Source organism: Marmota marmota, unplaced genomic scaffold (assembly GCF_001458135.2).
Source record: "Marmota marmota marmota unplaced genomic scaffold, marMar, whole genome shotgun sequence".
In the NCBI taxonomy this organism is placed as follows: domain Eukaryota; kingdom Metazoa; phylum Chordata; class Mammalia; order Rodentia; family Sciuridae; genus Marmota; species Marmota marmota.
The window spans coordinates 4,550,797-4,571,163 of record NW_026000206.1 but is presented as its reverse complement, the minus strand read 5'-3'; the positions used below and the strand labels follow the sequence as shown (position 1 = coordinate 4,571,163).

Genomic DNA, 20,367 nt, shown 5'->3' with positions numbered 1-20,367 from the left:
GCGCACGGCGCGGCAGGTGTGTGCACTCCCTTGCAGCCTCCCTGGTGGCGCCTGGGTGCGACGCCTGGGGCCCGTGGCTGCGGCCAGGACGGCGGGGGCGTTCGTCTGGGTGTTTGACACTTTGCCCGGGACGCGTGCTGTGTCATTCCTCCACCCACCCGGGCGAGGACACCCAAGTCAGTCCGCTGTCTTGTCCTTCTTCGTGACTCAGGTCTCTCGGGGAAGGCACCAACCATCCTGTTTATTTTCTGCCGTGTCGGGCAGACGCCATGATCCAGGGAATAACTGAGCACTGTAGAAACGGGACAGCATTTAAAAGGAGGGTTAAAGGGAGAAAACCGGATGCCAAAGGCATATGTGACATGACAGCTCTGAGAGGAGAAGCACAGCAAATAGTGGCAGTGGTTGCCTTCGAGTGATAGAGGTTCCATCCTTCTCTTTCTTGAGGATTTTTGTATTGTGACTCTAATATCTATATCATCAGTAAGTTATATTAAACATACCTAAAATTTATATTTTGCTAGGGCCTTAGTTATTTCCCAGTAATTTTAGTAAGAGAAAATTGGCCAGGATAAATGTCTATTTCAAGTTTTGTGGAAGAAACCTGCCTTCAACCTTTTCATCTAGAGACATCAGTATACATTTCTATCATTTCAATTTTAGTTTACCCATTACTGTAGGGCACATATTTGTTGTGTTGGTGGGCATGATTATTCCCATTTTACAGAGGATGGAAATAGAGGTTACAGAGAAACATTCTGGTATTAGTGAGGGCCTGCTAGGTGTCTGGACATTTTTGCTGGGCTTGTGTACCATGCTTTTTCCTGCTTCACTTTGCTCTGTCAGGCCTATCTCTATCTTGACATATCTCTGGTACAGTTTACTATTCACAAAAGGAAAAAATCCACTTCTCTTTTTTTTTTTTTTTTGAGACAGGATCTCATTATGTTGCCCAGACTGGTCTGGATTTTGCAGTCCTCTTGCCTCAGCTGGTATTATTGGCTCCACCATACCCTGCTCCCCATTTCTCTCTCTCTTTCCCTCCTTTTTTTCCTTTTTGGTACTGGGGATTGAGATTGAACCTAGAAGCACTTTGTCACTGAACCACATCCCCAACTATTTTTAAAATTTTTATTTTGAGACAGGGTCTCCCTAAATTTCTTACGGCCTTGTTGAGGCTGGCCTCAAATTTGCGATCCTCTCGCCTCAGCCTCCCAAGTTGCTGAGATTACTGGCATACACCACCATGCCCAGCTCCATTTCTCTTTTAACCTTAGTTCGAATATACCTTTAAATGTTAGTTACTTTTCCCCCATAGTTTAATTTGATCATCTCATAGTTCCTGTAATCATCTCTTGGTATCCTCAGCATTTGGGTTAGTTTTTCACTTAAGAGAGAATATTGCTACATACTTTTGCCCTATTTTTAGTATTTAAGACTGTGCTGAGCTGTGTGTGTGTGTTTGTGTGTGTGTATATATAAATTAGAACTAATATGCACAATATTTTTTGCTGGATATTCTACAGAGACTAGTGTATTAAACCATTGGTGACATAATTAAAGTTTGGAGCTGTGTTCTAGTCTGATTGCAGTAAGGATCTAGATTTATGATGACATGGAGACCATTGACTAATCCTCAATTTGATGTCATTACTTTTATGTATTTTATTTTTTAATTAAAATAAATATATCTTATTTTTAATTTGTGTTGCATATATGCCACACTAAGGAGTGTGAAGTATGCAGTATTTTTCTCCTGTGTGAGTGTTCTAGAATTTTAGCCTAAATGGCCATATTTTAAAAATTAACACTTTGAATTTTAACAGGAAGGAAGTTTAACCCTGCTGAATTTAACACGTCTTATTTTTTTCAGGCATGTGGGCACATTCTCTGACAGTACAGGATTATCAAGACCTTATAGATCGAGGATGGCGAAGGTAAAGTTTTTTAATACAAAGATACTTTCTGCTGTTTTTCAGGTACTTCTTATAAAAAGTTTGCCTTTAGAATATTTTCTTGTTAGAAAGAGGTTTAATAAGGTGTTTGTTCTTTTATGTAGTTATTTTGTTTTTAAAAAATATTAGGAAAATTTCAAGTAAACAGAGAAGTAGAGCCTCATGTATCTATCACTAAGCTTCAGAAGTTAGTAAAATTCTGCCAGTCTTGTTTCATCCATTCTCATCGATTCCTCTGTCTCCACTCTCAAAACACTTCACAGCAAATTACGCCTAAATTATTATTACAGATAGCATATACATATACTCATAATAAATACTGTATATTTAAGAGGGAAGGGATTTTTTTCATTTTTAACATACCTACAATACCTTTATCACACTTTATAAAATTAATAGTTCTTTCATTTTACCTTTCCCCAATCTAGATTTTCTAGATTGTCTCAAAATCTATTTTTTAAAAATTCCATTAAGGGTTACTCATTGCTTTTGTAGAGTAGTTGTTTTTAGAGATGATTTTTAAGTAACTTGTAGATAAAGTTTCTTATGTAAGTATAAGCAACATTAAGTAGTCTAAGTAATATATTCTCCAAAGACATGGGATTAAGCATATCAGTTAAAATGTTAATGACTTTAATTATGAAGTTCAAGAGGGAGGTTTAGGTCAGAAATTGAGGATTTTTTATGCCATGATAAGGAACCTTATTATTTTTTAAGGTAGAGGGGAACCATGAAGAATTTTAAGAAACATACATGACGGAATTTGATTTGAATAAAAGCATTCAGATGGCAGAGAGGAGTTTAAGGAGGTGATCATGGAGGCAGGAAGCAGAAATTATTGCACTATCCAGATAGGAAATGACAAGGACTTGTGTGTTAATGGCAGTGGAGATGGAGGGGAAGAGGCACATTTTAGCTCTAGAGGGCTTGTAGATAAGATACAGAGGTGAGTTAGAGGGGATAGTCTAAAAAGATCAACAGGTTTCTGGCTCGAGAACTGAATGAGTGGTTCTGCCATTGGCTGGGGTCTGGGATGCCTGGAGAGAGTTTAGTTTGTGGTATTTTATGCTTGTGATCATCCATGCCGGGGTTCACAGTGGTGGCGTCCATCAGTCCCACCTCATCACCAGTGGTTTTCTTTCATTGTCCTATGGTTTTGGGGTATTGGTGGTAGGCAAAGGCATTGAAGGGATGGGATGGCAGGTGCTGGTGAGAAGGTAATTGAGGCAGTTCACCTTGCTGTAAATATGTAAAGGTTTGAGAAGGAGAAGGCTGGCTTCTGGTGCTCGGTATACCTACTTGCAAGATGATTTTGGTTTTGAAGAGCAATTAAACCTAAATACGTTTTTATACTAATCACTAAAGTTTTACTCTTAATTTAGTGTTCTTGTACTAACCTGTTTTGGCCCATGTGAACAGTGTAAGAAATTAACAAACTTTTTATAATTTTAGAAGCGGGAAGTATGTGTATAAACCTGTCATGAATCAGACATGCTGTCCTCAGTATACAATAAGGTAAGGGGATCTATCATGGGAAGACTATGTGCTATTTTAAAGCAGAATCTTATGCTTTTTTATTATGAATTTAGGTAGATATTATAAGGAAAAACAAATGTCTTTTCGAATACTGATGCTATATTATTTATATGTTAACCAATAACTTTTAATAATAGCTTAATTGATCCTTATATAAATAAGATGTAAGAAAATGTTTCATTGCTTTATTTTTAGCATTCTAATTAGTGGATGCTGTGAATATTGGTAAATATTCAAAATACTTTTAGATACCAAATTTTTATAGGACTTAGCAGAGGAATCTCCATATTCTATTGTTTATAGTCAGTCAAACCACGGGATCCTGCAGTGTTAGGAGGGCATAACTCCACTCTGCCATATACAGAGCCTACTTTTCTTACAGGGAAGATTTAAACCAAAAAGTCTATTTCTTGATTTTTTTTCATAACCTTTTGGGCCCTTTTGGATCTTTTCCTATGTGCCCTCCCACCTCATTGCAACACAGAAGAATTTTTTTTCCTTTTCAGATTATAAAGGCCTTTTTTTGCCAGGTGTGGTGGCACATGCTCCTAATCCCCCTTGGGAGGCTGAGGCAGGAGGATCACAAATTCAGTCCTAGCCTCTGCAATTTAGTGCGAATCTTGTCTCAAAATGAAAAATAAAAGTCCTCCTCCCTGATCTTAGGACAAACAGGATTCATTTCTTCTCATCATAGGCAGAGTTATCTGTCCTTGAGCACACACCCACCACAGGACCGAAGTAATTCAGATTTTGAGGATGGCACCAAAATATCTAAGAAATGACTGTCTCACAAATTAACAAGTGAATTACAACTCCAGACAGAGAGCACCTGGAATGAAGCCTTTGAATCACCACTTGAAACCCCTGTTCCCCTTGATGGGCAGAATCACAGCCTCTGGGACAGGAGTCCCCTGTTTATCCTTTGCTAGAAAGCAGTAAAACTTCCTTTTTCCCTTTCATAAATAAATAAGTAAGTAAATAAAGGTCTGGGGATGTAACTTAGTGGTAGAGGTTCAATTCCTAGTACCAAAACAAACTTTTCTTTTTTGTAGAAAATATGAAACTGCTTTTGAGTATGTATTTGTCCTCAGTTTCAATGTGTAAATATGTTCTGGATTAAAAAAATCACAATTGTATCTCCCCATTTTTTGTCTGGTCTTTGCACCTGCCTCCCTTAATTGCTGTTAACTTGTTTTTGAGTTGTAGGCTATTTTGAGAATTTGGTGAAAGCCCAAACCCCTCTCTGTTTAAAGAAAAGCCTTGGGGGCATATAGACACAGATATATCACCTTCATGTCTTAATTTTAGGATAATTATGGACTCCCAATGGTCCACTGATTCCTAATGAAGAGTTTTCTCTTACCTAACTGGACATCAGATGGGCAGATGATAAAGAGAAAAGATTGGTGTGTGGTTTGCTGACACCGTCTCATTTATTCACATATAATAGAATACAGCATAGCTTTTGCCATCCTCTTTCAGCTTTCTTGGTTATGAGGAGATGACATCCTTCAAGGCAGAAGTCACTTTCTGGATTATGAACAAGATACCCTGAGGTATCATAAAGTCCAGATGGTCCCATAAAGCTTATTTTGGACTAGCAGTCCCTGAAACCCTCCTTTCCCTTTTTCTATTTCTCTGTGGCCATCACCGTCAGCCCTTAGCTGATTCTTTTGTTTTTTACCTCCCTATCTTTTTAAGTGACATGCTTATTTAATTATAATACTGACATTTCCCCCCGGCCCCTGTTTTTGCAGGGCCTCTCCCTATGAACGAGGATTTGGCTGTCTTACTGTTCCACTGCCACATTCAGGCTCCTTTTTCTTCTCACCCCCAGCCTCTCATCTTAGAAGTATGAAGATTTTGGATGGATGGATGGTTAGCAGCGTTATGAACATATAGATGTGCTTCCCAGCTGAGCTGTGGGGCTTCTGTGACTGTTTCCTTGCTTTCCCTGGAGTTAACGGTTTTGTTGTTTGCAGAGTCTTCAGTGTACCTGTTCCCAGGTGTTTTGAAACCCTCTCCGTGGTGTGCTTTTTCTCGTTTTTGTGTCTAGATGTGTTGCTAGTGCCCGGTCGTCTTCTTCCTGACACTCTCCTGCCCTTCACGCTTGCTGCAGCGCCGTCATCCTGGATCTCTCGTCATCATCATCTAGGGGATGCTCGTTGGCTCCAAGTTGAATCTCCATTTCATCTATTTGCCTTCTTTGATTATTCCCTTGTTTTAGGGAAGCTCATCTTCTAAAGCTTCCTGAGAAAAAGTACATGAGAAAAATTTTTTTGAGACTTTGCATGTCTGAAAATGTTTTAATTAACTCCTCAGAAGGGCTTTTTAGTTCTGCTGCGTATGGATATGTAAGATGGGAGTAATTTTCCTCTGGAGTCTTCAAGGCTTTGCTCATTGTTGTGCTGTTGTTCAAAAGTCAGGTGGCATCTGATTCTCGTGCCTTTGTCTTTGGAAGATCTTTCATCCTTAGTGTTCTGATGTTACACAATTTGGCTGTGTGTGTGTTTTCGTCCATCGCACATGGCCTGGAGTGGGACCCTTCTGATCTGGGAAATCCTTTCATTCTTCAATTTGGGAAAATTTTCTTATATTATTTTGTTGATCTTCCTTCCTTTGTCTTTCTTTAAAGTGCCTTTATTCAGATATTGGACCTTTTGGACTGGTCCTCTGACTTTTTTGGGAGTGTACTGGGGATTGAACCAAGGGGCATTTGACCATTGGATCACATCCCCAATCCTCTCTATTATTTATTTTGTGATAGGGTCTCACTAAGCTGTTTAGGGCCTTTTTATGTTGCTGAGGTTGGCCTCAAACTTCAGATCCTCTTGCCTTAGCCTCCCTAGTCTCTGGGATACTGGCATGCACCACCATGCCCTGCTTCTTTAATGTTTTTCTTTTCACTTTTCCATCTGTTTTTACTGAATTTTTTTGGAAATTTCCTTAACTTTATTTTCCAAGTCTTTACCTTAATTTTTATTTCTCTTACCAGTCCTTCCTTCTGAGGGTCTTTTATTTTGGCCCATTTTCTGTTTTGTGTTGGGGGGGATACCTGTTGCTCCATGGCTATGGTAGCTAAAGAGAAATAGAGATTTCTGAGGAGTTTTTAAGGTTTTGCTGCTTAGTCTAAACCTCCTGGTTACTTTGTGCCACCTGTTAGATACCTATCTACACAGTAGCCGATGTCCTGGAGGATCTGATGACTTCAGGGTTCCAGTGTTCCACTGGAAATTCTGTGCACCCCAGCGGGGCTTACTTTCTATGAGCCTCGGGTTTGTTGATCTGGCTGGGCTCTTCTGTTGGGGAACATGTGGTATGTCGTCAGGTCTGATCATACTTTGGAGAGAAAGAGTAACCCTCTGGTGTTATGGGGCAGGGTTGGGAGCTCAGGATCAGGCTGTGGACCTCGTTTGAGCTTCTTGTTTTCAGTCAGTGTGCTGGCCGCAGCAGAGGGCCCTCCTCTGCCATCTCCTGAAAGTTACCTGTGTAGGGGGAAGTCAAGGGTGCAGAGGAGGGAGGGATCTGATGGCTGACTGCTTTGGAAATGGACTCTGAGGGAGCCCTTGAAAATCAGGGCTCGGCTTTCTTTGGTCACTGTCTGTCCTCAATGTACTTCTGCCTACCCTTCTGGCGTTTCTCCTCTTCTCTTTTTCAACTTTGGATTATGTGTTTTCCTTTCTCTTTTCCCCTTCCTCCTTCCCCCTCTTTCTCCTCACTATAGCATTAATGAAATTTAGTGTGGAATTAGAGGCTCCTTAAGCCCCATCTTTAACCAGAATCCCATGTATAACATTGGCCTCAGTGTCCTTGGTACTACCCAGATTGATTTTGTTTCTTCAGAGTTTTAGTTTTCTTTAAAAATATTCGTTTTGCTTTTGTAGGTGCCGACCTTTACAGTTCCAGCCATCAAAATCTCACAAGAAAGTTTTGAAAAAAATGTTGAAATTTCTGGCTAAAGGGGAGATTTCCAAAGGAAATTGTGGGGGTAAGATGAAACCGGGTCTAAAATCTATTTACTTTAACATGACAACCTTTTCAGCGTTCCCACTTTGAAACACCTCCGGTTAGGTCAGGGAGTGGGGTTGCTGTAATCATGTACTATTGAGATGACAGGGACTACATTCTGCCATTCCAGTCACCCCCAGATCAAGGAAGGAGAGTTGAGCTTGGAGAGAAAATTGAGGGTCATTTTCTAAATGGTGTGACTTTCTGGAGTTTATTGAAATTTTCATTTTTTGAATGTTTTGACAACTCATCTTACTCAATTCCTATAATATGCTTATGAAGTCAGTGGAAAGTGAGCTGGGTGTATAGCTCAGTTGGTAGAATGTTTGCCTTGCATGCACAAAGCCCTGGGTTCAAACCCTAGCACCACACACACAAAAAACAAAAAAATGAAAAAGAAAGTGGCATTATGTCTAGAGAAATAGATATTTAGATACAGCCTATACAGGACTGCACTGTGTCTTTGCTGAGTAAGGGTTAGGTTTTCATTATTATTACTACCACCAGGGATTGAACTCAGGGGCACTTGACCAGTGAGCCACATCCCAGCCCTATTTTGTATTTTATTTATAGAGACAGGGTCTCACTGAGTTGCTTAGCACCTCATCTTTGCTTTGACTGGCTTTAAACTTGTGATTCTCCTGCCTCAGTCTCCCGAGCCATTGAGATTAAAGGTGTGCGCCACTGCACCTGGCAGGTTTTCTGTATTTGAATAAGGCTTTCCTTCAAGAAATTATGTTATCTAAAGTTCTTTTTTATTTATCTGATGAATTTTAAATTATGAGTGATTTTCCTAAGAGATGATTAGTAGCATTTAATTAACTTTGGTTACGGATTCTTAACTTTTTCAGAGTTTTTAAACTTTTTCTTCTTCTTCTTCTTTTTTGGTATTAAACTCAGGGGCATTTGACCACTTGAGCCACATCCCTAGCCCTATTTTGTAGTTTATTTTGAGACAGGGTCTTATTGAGTTGCTTAGTGTCTCACCATTGCTGAGGCTGGCTTTGAACTTGCGATCCTCCTGTTTCTGCCTCCGAGCTGCTGTTTTTTCTTTTTTAACCTTTACAAAAGGTTTCTTGTTGGCAGTACCTAGAGCAAGAGTGTAAGAATTGGGAATGCTGTCTATTCTCAGAGCTCTTTTTCACAATTGTCATAGAAAACACTTAATCCTGAGAACCTCCTAGCTCGCTAATTCATTCCACAAGTATGATTTCCATCCTTGCACCACCCGTGTCACTGCCTTATGCCCTGGAGATAGAGACCTGCATGAAAGGTTAAGTTTTTACCAGGCACAGCCCTGGGTGGGCCAGGATTCAGGACAGTGTGGAGCAGACTTGGTAGAGCTATGGGCACGGAAGAGGCCAGAGGCTTAATTTTATAGGTTCAGTGCTGATTGGAACATTGGAAACATCAGAATTTTGGTGCATCTCTGATTAGTTTTACTGGTACATACTCTTCAAGTTTAAATAGATTTTTGTTTGCTAGTTAATATGCAGGGTTTTTTTTTTTGAATCTGGGAATCATGTTCTAAGTTTCAAAAATTAACATGTAGATAAGCTTTGAGGATGCTGTCCCTTTGTAAATTGATGGTTGCATCTTTTTACATAGTTTTTGCATTTGGCTCTTTATTTGTCTTGTTTCGAGCTTCTAAATTATTTATGTCTGGAACTTAATTCAAGGAATGATGCACTCATTAGGGTAAAAGCCTAAACAGCTGTGACAAAAAGACACCAAAACCCAGTGGCTACACAGTGCCGGCAGTCGGTTTCTTCCTTCACGTCCATTGTGGTGTTCTGGGTAGAACTGGAGCTTTGCTCCCCCTTGGCCATTCTGGGACTCACTTCAACATTTGATTTCCCAGGTCACTCTGTTTTATTTAACCCAGTCAGAGAGATGGGTAAAGATAGAAGTCCTAGGTCACAGTTTTCCTTTAAGTGAGACAAAATTAGGTCTTTTGTTGTTGGGAATTTGGTCACAACTTGAAGAGTGATGGGCAGTGCCTTCTGTCGGGGCACCATGATTTCAAGGACAGCTCTCCTGCTTTGAAAGGAGGAGAATGGATTTGGTGGATACACAGTAGTTTCTCTATGCTGGAAATAGGGGCATTATAGTTCTGTGTTTATCTTGGCCATGTCAAATGACCCCAACCGATGGGCTTTCTTTTCTTCTGGCTTTTAGATGAGCCCATGGATTCCACAGTGGAGGATGCTGTTGCAGGTGACTTTGCATTAATAAATAAATTGGATATAAAGTGTGATCTTAAAACTCTCAGTGATGACCTCAAAGAGAGCTTAGAGAATGAAGAGATGAAGAAAGAAAAAAACTCAAAGAAGGAAGAATCAAATGAATCAATTCATTCACAAGCTATAGAAGAGAAGTTGGGCTCTGGTGAACCATCACATTCAATTAAAGTTCATACTGTTCCTAAGCCAGGTAATGAACATTTGATATCAAGTCATATTAACTGCTTTTCTTTTCACTTGAGTCACTGTGATGCTTGGCTTTCATGGCATCTGTAACATAGAGCCCTGTTTTATACTGGAAGAGACTACCTATATTTAGATGAACAAATCATGTCTTTTTAAACCATTGTGCTTAAAATCCTGAAATAATATCCTTATTTTCCCCAAATACAGACATTTCAAGAATTCTGTTTCATTACATTATAACCTTAGAGGCTTGAGAATTAGATTTTTGTTAATGAAAAGGTATGGTGAGGGCTGGGGTTCTGGCTCAATTGGTAGAGCACTCGTCTCAACGTGCGAGGCCCTGGGTTCGATCCTCAGCACCGTGTGAAAACAAATAAATAAAGTAAAGGTATTGTGTCCATCTACAACTAAAAGAAAGAAAGAAAGAAAGAAAAGATATGGTGATAAAAAATAAACGGTTATTTTTAGAAAAATGAGATTATAGGTGTTATGTCCAAAATGCAGATATTTTGAAATTCTTAAGTTTATCATTCAAATTTTTAATACAGTTATAATTCATTTTCATTTAAAAAGTCTATTTTCATGCTTAATTTTAATAAGGTAAGACTTTTTCCTATGTTCTCATTTATAAAAAAAGTTAGGTTTAAAAAATTCACACACTAAAAAAAAAAAATCACACACTATTAAATGGGTTTTTTACCTATATATGTATGACTTTTTCAAAATTATTTCATAAAATATGAAGTTAGATAGTTTTTGAATTAATTTCTATTCATTCAAAATGATGCCAGGAGTGATTCTTTTAGTATTAGAATTTTTTTTTTTGGTTCCAAATTATGTTATAGAAGTCTAAGTGCAGAGAACTTTCCAGTGGCACTTTTAAAATATTTTTTACATAAGTCATTCATGGGGGCTGGGGCTGGGGCTCAAGTGGTAGCGCGCTTGCCTGGCATGTGTGTGGCCTGGGTTCAAATCTCAGCACCACATACAAGGATGTTGTGTCCGCCAAAAACTAAAAAAAAAAAAAAAGTCATTCATGATATTTAAATTGATGTTAGTCTAAGATTTCATCCTAATTAATAAAAATAGTCCAATGAAATATTATGTTTAGAGAATTTCTTTCAACCCTAATTCTTTTGTGTTGTACAGGGTCAGCTCTTTTATTTATTTATTTACTTATTTTGGTACCAGGGACTGAGCCACATCCCCAGCCCTGTTTTGTATTTTATTTAGAGACAGGGTCTCACTGAGTTGCTTAGCACCTCACTTTTGCTGAGGTTGGCTTTGAATTCATGATCGTCCTCCCTCAGCCTCCTGAGCCACTGGGATTACAGGTGTGTGCCACCATGCCTGGCTATTTATTTCTTCTTATAAATATTACTTATAGCTAGTTAAATTTCTAAAAAGTTTTTCATTACAGAGGAGTTCAAACGTAGGCCAGTGTAGATAGAATAGTACAATGAACGTCATGTCCCCTGTCCTTGTTTGATATAGTTCTTTACTCATTACAGTCACTATGTTTTATCTCTGCTCAAATCTAGTTCCTCCTCCTAGTATCATACTGAAGCAAATTTTAGATACTATGCCATATTATTTAGAATTCATCTCTAAAAGATAAGAACTTGAAAAAAATATATTCACAATACCATTATTACACCTAAGTAAAATTTCATAATGCCATTGAATATTCAGTGTTCAAAATTCCAGTTTTTAAATATTGGTTTGTCTCAAGAGTCAGATGATTCCAACACAACTGGTTGATGCATTTAAAAAAATCTTTTTTTGAACTGTAGGTTTCTCTTCTATTGTTCCCCTTTGTTAACTTTCAGGTTATTACTTGTTGAAGAAAGTGAGTTGTTTTTCGTGGGTTGTTTGTCCCACTCTTTGTAACTTACTGATCATATCTGCAAATGCAGTTTAACTGTTCTTTGGCCACCTATAAATTGATAGTTGGATCTAGAACTTTTAACCAAGTTCAGGGCTAGTTTTCTTTTGTTCTTTTGAAGGGGGGAAGTTTTAATCATCTTAGGATATTATTTATTTGAGGCTTGTTAAGGTTACTCTATGGGTCATTGAATTTCCTTTCAGAAGATATAAATGTCTGGGTGCCTCTCTTTTTTTTTTTTTTAAATATTTATTTAGTTGTAGATGAACGCGCACAATATCTTTATTTATTTTCATGTGGTGCTGAGAATCGAACGCAATGCCTTACACATGTGAGGCCAGCACTCTACCGCTGAGTTACAGCCCCAGCCCCATGGGTGCCTCTCTTTTCTTAGTGTTAATAGTCATAGCTGCTCAGTACCTAAATCTGTTTATTAATTATATATTCTAATTCTGTCATTCATTCATTTATTCATCCACTGCCATCAGTGCTGTCAGGAATTGCCTCTAGAAATGTGGGTTAAACAAGCAGAAGATATTTGATTGGATATGTTCTTTCTACTTACAAAGGCAGAGAAATGGATGGTATTTTTAAGAGATTTTTCAATAGTAAGAACTGCCTTGAGAAGTTTCGGTGACGCTTTCCTTTTTTGGCAGTTCTTGCTTTTGAGGTAGAATTGCAAGTTGAACCTAGAGCCTCTTCCCCAGAACTAACTTAACTGTTAGAACTCTTGGGACTGTGTAGAATTTTTGAGATTCTTGAAAAAACATTTTTAGAGCCAAGTGTGATTGGTCTAATATTTTGAAACTCTTTTTAGGCAAAGGGGCTGATTTGAGTAAGCCTCCATGTCGAAAAGCAAAGGAAATCCGGAAAGAAAGAAAAAGGTTAAAACTCATGCAGCAAAATCCAGCTGGAGAACATGAGGGTTTCCAGGCTCAAGGTCAGCCACCATCTTTGTTCCCACCAAAGGCTAAATCCAACCAGCCCAAATCACTTGAAGATTTAATTTTTGAATCTTTGCCAGAGAATGCGTCACACAAGTTAGAGGTATTTTGGAGGTTTTTTTATTTGTTGATGTTTGTTTGTTTTTGGGTACTTTATTTTCTTTGAAATTATTTGCCTATATTTTGATATTTTATATTATGAGAAATGAAGGAGAATTGGGGTTTACTAAGTTAGCTACTATTTGAGAGAAATATTCGCTTCTTCAAAAAGAATTTTTGAAAATATTTGAGGCAACCAGCTACTAAAATTCTGAAAATTATTCCAGTTTTACCGTGTTGTTATGGTTTTTGTATCCTTTGAAATTAAGTAGTTAAAAAAAAAAGAAAAATACTCTTTAGAATTTCATTTTAGAAATTTAGATAGCAAAAGGTAGTTTAGATAGTAAGAGACTAGATCACACTAGGAAAATCACTGTTTTACCTGTTAGAGTATTCTGATCTGATGAAGACATCAATCAGTGTCATATATGCAAGCCAGCAGTTGGGAATCAACCAAGCAGTATTAAGTTACACTGAAAAATTCCTTGCTCGTTAAGTAGTCCCAATCAATTTAGGCATGATATGAATGTTTTAGAGCTAAAATTCTCTTTTTTTCCAAATTGACTTACATTTCTAGATCAATTTCAGATTTGTTAGTATTAATTTCACTTATATAAAATTCTCAGCTGAGCACAGTGGCATGTGCCTGTAATCCCAGTTGCTCTGGTGGCTGGGGGTGGGGCTGAGGCTGGAGGATTAAAAGTTTGAGCTAGCCTGGGCAACATAGAGAGACCTATCTCCAAGTACACAAATAGATAAAAATAAAAAAAATCTTCTCTAAGACATTTACTGTAATGATTTCATTATATATTCTCATACTTGATTAGTAACTAATCAGCCTTTGAATTTATAACTTAATATCATCTAAGAATATCACTTAATGTTTAACCTAATACTAAAGACTAGCTTTGATGCATTCTAAACCTTAGGGCAATATATGTATTATCAAACTTAAATTTTATTTTAATAACTTTGATTATTATAACTCTGATTTTGGTATTGATTTTTCTCCATAAAATCAATTGTAAAGAGAGTTGAGTACACTACCTAAAATATTTTATAAAGAGACCTTATAAAGAGACTTTATCTTTTGATTATAAATAGTAATATATTCAGGGAATCAACCATACCTCATATAACAGTTCTATCAGCATAAACTTTTGCTTCTTTTTTTGTATTTGGAATGGAACCCAGGGCCGCACATACACAAGGCAAGCGCTCTGCCACTGAACGACATCCCCAGCCATTCATTCATTCATTCAGTTATTTATTTATTTTTGTGGCACTAATGTTTGAACACAAGGGCCTTGCACATGCTAGGTAAGTGCTTTACCACTGAGCTACATCCTCAGTCCTCCCTCTCCACCTTTTAAACATTTTTTTTTTTTTTGAGATACCATCTCCAAAGTTACCCAGACTGGCTTTGAACTTTTGTTCCTCCTTCTTCAGCCTCCCAAGTAGCTGGGATTCCAAGTATGCACCACCACATCCAGCCCACTATTGCTTTTTTAGTGTCATGGGTCCCAGGATGTATAGAGATTGGTTATCCACTGGATGTCACTCTCTTCATGTAGGAATTACTTCTCATGGCACTCAAGAACAGTTATGGCTTTATTATATTGCATTTGATTTTGTTTTATTATTGTGCTTTGCTAATACGTTTAACTGGTTAGTAAATAATTAATGATAAAATATATATTAGCCATTACCATATTCAATTACTGCTTTTAATTCATCCTCATTTTATATATGAGAAAACTAAGTCACAGAGAGGTTAATTTCCTTGACCAAGATGGTGACAATGTGAGATTTGAGCAAAAGAAGTCTAATTTCAGAGTCTTCCTTTTTACCAGGCTATGAAGGAAAGCTTTATGAGGATTATTGTTTTTATTTATTTAACGGAGTTGTAAATTTAAAGTTAGAAATGATAAATGAAAATGTTCAAAAAATATGTTCACAGTTTCAGTCTTTCCGACTGACTTATTGATGGCGATTTGTTTACAGTTAACATTAAGGAGTGTGTATTTGTGCTTTTGCCATGAGTGCTAGAAGAATCCTGCTTGTGTGCAGTACACAGGCTCACATGTTCAGCCATCGGAGGTGAGGCTTAGAGCTCAGAGGAATCCTCCTCTGTCAGTTTAAGGAGTGTAGAACTTGCAGAAATCACTTCTTTATTAACTAGTTGATTTTTTTCATAATGTTCATGATTTTTATATTTATGCTTTAATATTTGCTGAAACTTTTTTTTGTGGTGTGGGAATTACTGCTAATGCATATTCTACAGAATGAATAAATGAATTAATTAATGAACATTGTTTTTTAACTCCTTCTGAAGGTGAGGGTGGTGAGATCATCTCCACCAAGTTCTCAGTTCAAAGCCACATTTCAGGAGTCTTACCAGGTCTATAAACGTTACCAGATGGTTATTCACAAGGACCCACCTGACAAACCAACTGTGAGCCAGGTCAGCAGGGCAATTGTCATTTTTCTGTGCAAACAGAACTTTCCCCTTCATTTGGTATCATGTATGAAATCTTGATTTATTTGTGGTACATTTTACTTATATTCAGTTTGCAGCTTATCTGTACAGAGATAAGACTGACTTAGTAGACATTCTGAAAGTGCAAATGGTACCCAGTGTCATGTCAAGTGCCAGTTATGTGTAATTTCAAAGTGGAAAGTAACATGTAAAGTTTATATAAAGTCACTACATCTGGATGCATTTACCTGAAAGTGAGAGAGCTCTAAGGTGAAAAATATATTTCTATGGTAGACATGTGTTGTCCAACATGGTTAGTGTGCTTTATCCATATTTAAAAGTTATCTGTAGAAATAGTCATAGCTAAATTATTATGTTAATGTGCTGCCCATGCACAATTGAGTGGGGCTGGAAAACTCAGGTAGCACAGTGTTTCAATGGATGTCCTCATAACCTTATTGTAATTTTGTAAATCAAATGACCCAAGAAAAATCTGGAAGGGAAAGCAAGCTTAAACTACTTCACATAAGTGAGGGTGCAAAAGTGGTGGCCATGGCCACGATCAGCAGCAGTGCTGATTAGTGCACACAGAGCTGCAGTTGACCGGTACAGAGAGAACCAGAGTGAAACAAAGACAGACTGTCCTGGCCTTTTGCGAGTTGGTCATGGCATTAGTGCACAGTCGACACTTAGGTTGGGTGCCAGTCAGCCTACTCCAGAGGATCTTGTTTTTATGAGAAATTCCAGTGCTGAGCTTTGGAAGTGGATTTGCGGAGATCTTACTCTAGCCTCACCTTCAGAAGCACATCATCAGCTGGAGGTGTTTCAATAGCATTTGCTTGTATTTTCCTTGCTCTGAAGGTGAGGTTAGTACCTGTCTCCTTTGAGGACCCAGAGTTCAAGTCGTCCTTCAGCCAGTCCTTTTCTTTATATGTCAAGTATCAAATGGCCATACACCAGGATCCGCCTGATGAATGTGGAAAGACTGAGGTACTGTTTGCTAAAACGTTTTTTCCTTTGTTGACGAGGTTGTCTGAGAAGCAGCATAATATGTATATATAACCCTCTTGTGCCATTTTCTTACCTGTTAAATTGAGGGGATCTTCCTTTCATTGTGATTTGCTTAACTGTTGTGAGAATGAGTCATACTTGTGAGCATTTTGAGTCCTTCAGAAAAAAGATTCAAGATATGTCCTCCTGCAGGGTTTTCTTGAACCTGGATGTAGGGTGCTTGTGGGTTCAGTTGTTCAGCAGACATTTGACTAAGGACCAATGTGTGCCAGATGGTGTGCCACAGAACCCAGGGAAGAATCTCTCTTCAAGGGATTGATGTTCAGCTGGGAAGGACAGACCAGGGAAGTAGGAGGGGGAGAGTGACTATATTAAGGGAGGTTATTACTTAGAGCATCACTTAACAAGCATTTATGAGGTCCTATATTTTCTAGGCCTGGGATATTGAATGAATAAGAGACCCCATGTCGCCACAGTGGGGTAGTTAGGTGTTAGAAGAAGGGTGCCAGCAGACAAAGAGGAATTAAGAATTTTGATTTTTTTTGTTTGTTCCTTTAATTGCTCTTGTTTTTTTAATAGCACAAAATGTGTAAGCTAAAGAGAGGATTAATAAGACAGGAGTGGGCCCTCCATGTTTGTTGGGGAAAGGCTGACTTTGCAGGCTCTTACAGTCTTCTGATTAAACGGTGTGATTTGTAGGTGAATAGCATCATTGTGCCCTCAAATGCAGAATCTCAGACCTTGTCATAGGTCTACTCAGTCAGAATCTGCATTTTTTAAAATGTTTATTTATTTTTTAGTTGTTGCACACAATACCTTTATTTATATGTGATGCTGAGGATCGAACCCCCAGCCTCGAACCCACAGTCTCGCACACGCTAGGCGAGCGCTCTACCACTGAGCCCCAGAATCTGCATTTAAAAATTTTTTTTTTTTTAGTTGTAGATGTACACATTCCTTCATTTTATTTATTTATTTTTATGTGGTGCTGGGGATTGAACCCAGTGCCTCACATGTGGGGAGGCAAGCTCTCTGCCACTGAGCCACAAACCCAGCCCCTGAATCTGCATCTTAAAGGAGGTCTCCAGGTTTTAAAAGTGCTGACCTGGGTTCCCCACTGAGATGCACAGCTGGGGTCCATGCATTTTCTGGTAATAAGGATTCTGCTGAGCCTTGAAACTCCTTTTGATAGTTTCCTGGGTCTGTCTTTTTCTGAACTTTGCCTCTTCCCCCTGCTCTGGAAACTGAGGCTTTGTACCTGCCTCCTTACCATTCTCCACGTGGTGTAGTATGTTCACCCTGAGTCTTTCCCTCAACCTTTCCCTGACAGCTTCACTGTCTGTGCAGGTCAATGCAGACCTACTTACTGCAGTGGTCCAGGCATTGGAAGTCTAGTTGCAGGGACAGGTAAGAAGTTCCCACATTGTTGGAATTAGGATTGGGTTCGTAGGGAGAGCCAGCTTGGTGTAGGACTGGAGGTTAGAGAGTTTTTTTTGTTTTTTTTTTTGAGAGAGGTACTCGCTGAACCAAACCTGCACAGATGAGGAAGTGTTTGTAGGTCCAAAGAGACAAGAGCATTGTGGGCAACAGGACTAGGATGTGTGGAGCTGTGCATGTCAAAATCCTGTGCTGTGCTTGAGAAACCATTTGACTTAGTATGGCCAGAGTATTGGGTTTGTGTTATGTGATAGCAGAGGCTTTTGGAGATTTAAGTAAGACCCACATTTTTAAAAAAAAATATTATTTGGGATATACATAAAACTCTTAAGTACCTATCTTCAATAGTTCTCAACATGCTTCCATTTTAATTTTATATCTCTCCATAGTTTTTTGTTGTTGCTTTGCTGGGTTATTTTATACCAAGTCTTAGATATAATTTGATCTGTATTTCAGTAGGTATCTCAACTTATTGCCAAAGTGGAACATTCAGGTATGTGCCTCCTAATGGAGTCCAATGCGTATAAAGCACTGCCTAAGGAACATTCTTGCTAAAGAAATGGAATCTGGATCTGTTTTTTTTTTTTTTTTTAAAGAGAGAGGGAGAGAGGGAGAATTTTTTTAATACTTATTTTTTAGTTTTCGGCGGACACAACATCTTTCTTTGTATGTGGTGCTGAGGATCGAACCCGGGCCGCATGCATGCCAGGTGAGCGCACTACCTCTTGAGCCACGTCCCCAGCCCTGGAATCTGGATCTGTACAAGCTTCTAGATCTAATTACCAGTTCACCAGAAAGATAAGGGCTAAAACAACACTTGGGTAATTTGTATGGTAAATAACCTAGTTTATTTTAATAAATAAACACTATTTCAAAGAAAAGAAGGAACTCTGTTCTTGATTAAAAGTTAGAAACTTGGGGCTGGGTATGTGGCTCAAGCGGTAACACGCTCGCCTGGCATGCATGGGGCACTGGGTTCGATCCTTGGCACCACATAAAAATAAAATAAAGATGTTGTGTCCACCGAAAACTAAAAAATAAATATTAAAAAAAATTCTCTCTCTCTCTCTAGGAAAAAAAAAAAGAAACTTAAAAAAAGAAAGTATCTACAATACCACCCTCACACTCAGCAAAATGCACAAGAATTATATCATGTAATGCCTAGTACATATTCAGTTTTCTCTAGTTATTTCAAAAAAATGCCTTTTTATATTTGGTTTGTTTGCCTCAGGATTTCTTTTGATACTCTTATAAGTATTAGAACAAATTTTTCTTTTTGAAAATCACATTTTCTTTAAGAAATTAGCTCATTTATCTTAGAATTAATTTTGCTTCTTTTTATTGATTATTTTTGAAAATGCAAGCAAAAAGTGCCATGAATGTGATATTTATGGGTGTATTTGTATGTGTGTGATCTCTCTCTTTGGATGTATGGGAAGTGCATATATGTGAGTATGTAAGTATGTGCATCACACATGCGTATTTATATCATACATGCATATTTATGTCACGTACCATGTTACGCACTTACATGCACACATACACACATTTCCCTCTCTTTCTTAGATGTAATGTTCCAGACACAACTCTGTATGCCACACTTACTGTTTGTATCCTGAAGGTCATTTCGTAGTAGTATGTGGAGAAGTTTTTTCATCCCATTCTGTAGCTGCGTGGTACGCTTCATGAAAGTACCATAGTTCTTTCAAATAGAGCTTTATTGATGGCCATTTATTATTTCTAGTCCTTTGCTGTTACACAGTGTTGCAGTAAGTACCCTTATGCATAGAATTTTTGTGTTTTCATTAGTTCGTCTTTGTTATAGGTTTCACCCAGATTGCTGGGTCACAGCTAGCCTCCTCTTCAGAGGGGTTCCCTTCCTTAGGAGCTGTCCAGTTAGCATCACTCTAGCAGTTCATGAGAATGCCTGTTCCTCCATGGCCGTGCTCATGGAATAGTAGGCAAACGTTTTGGGTTTGGATTTTTGCCATATAGACGGATATGAAATTTCTGTGTTGGTTTAATTTATATCCTTTTATTATAAGTGTAGTTGAGCATAATTTCATAGGTTTAAAGGCCATTAGTGTTTTTTTTTCCCCTATAAAACATTTGATCAGATTTTTGCTCATTTTTTTTGAGGGGTACTGGGAATTCTTTACATTTTGTTTTTTCACTTTTTTTTTTTTTTACTTTGCTTATGGTGTTTTCTCATGCAAAAGTTGATTTTTATGTTATCACATAATCTATGGGCCAAAATTGGTAGAGTTTATTGGTAAATAAGGTCTTTGGACTCTAATGTTAATGTGATAGGGAATTATTTAAGGATTTTAAATAAGGGAGGTATAAATTCTGTGTACTTGTTAAGAAACTTTATGGGCAAGAGAAACTGAAGTTGAACTGATTTTTTTTTTTCTTTTTTGCAGTGCTAGGGATCGAACCCAGAATGTTGGTATATCCAGGCAAGTGCTCCACCGCTGAGCAGCATCCCCTGTCCTGTGAACTAATTTTTTACTTGCATATGTAATTCAGAACTTCTGGCCTTATTTGATCCTTGGTGTATCTTTTCTCTGTAATGGTTTCTCTC

General features: G+C 38.1%; 1 protein-coding gene across 5 annotated transcripts in view; it reads left to right on the top strand.

The window, feature by feature from the left end:
• Positions 1-1,848: 1,848 nt before the first annotated feature.
• Ate1 (arginyltransferase 1) overlaps positions 1,849-20,367 on the top strand; it is a 148,416-nt gene continuing 129,897 nt past the window's right edge. For 2 of the 5 annotated variants that reach the window (XM_015498340.2, XM_048791317.1), the window contains exons 1-7: positions 1,849-1,937; positions 3,408-3,470; positions 7,376-7,479; positions 9,678-9,932; positions 12,631-12,860; positions 15,192-15,320; positions 16,197-16,325. In XM_015498340.2, the coding sequence (XP_015353826.1) occupies positions 1,876-1,937; positions 3,408-3,470; positions 7,376-7,479; positions 9,678-9,932; positions 12,631-12,860; positions 15,192-15,320; positions 16,197-16,325 (972 nt within the window). In that variant the 5' untranslated portion in view covers positions 1,849-1,875. The remainder of the gene's footprint in view (positions 1,938-3,407; positions 3,471-7,375; positions 7,480-9,677; positions 9,933-12,630; positions 12,861-15,191; positions 15,321-16,196; positions 16,326-20,367) is intronic. The other 3 variants (XM_015498342.2, XM_015498343.2, XM_048791316.1) reach the window with 3 other exon arrangements.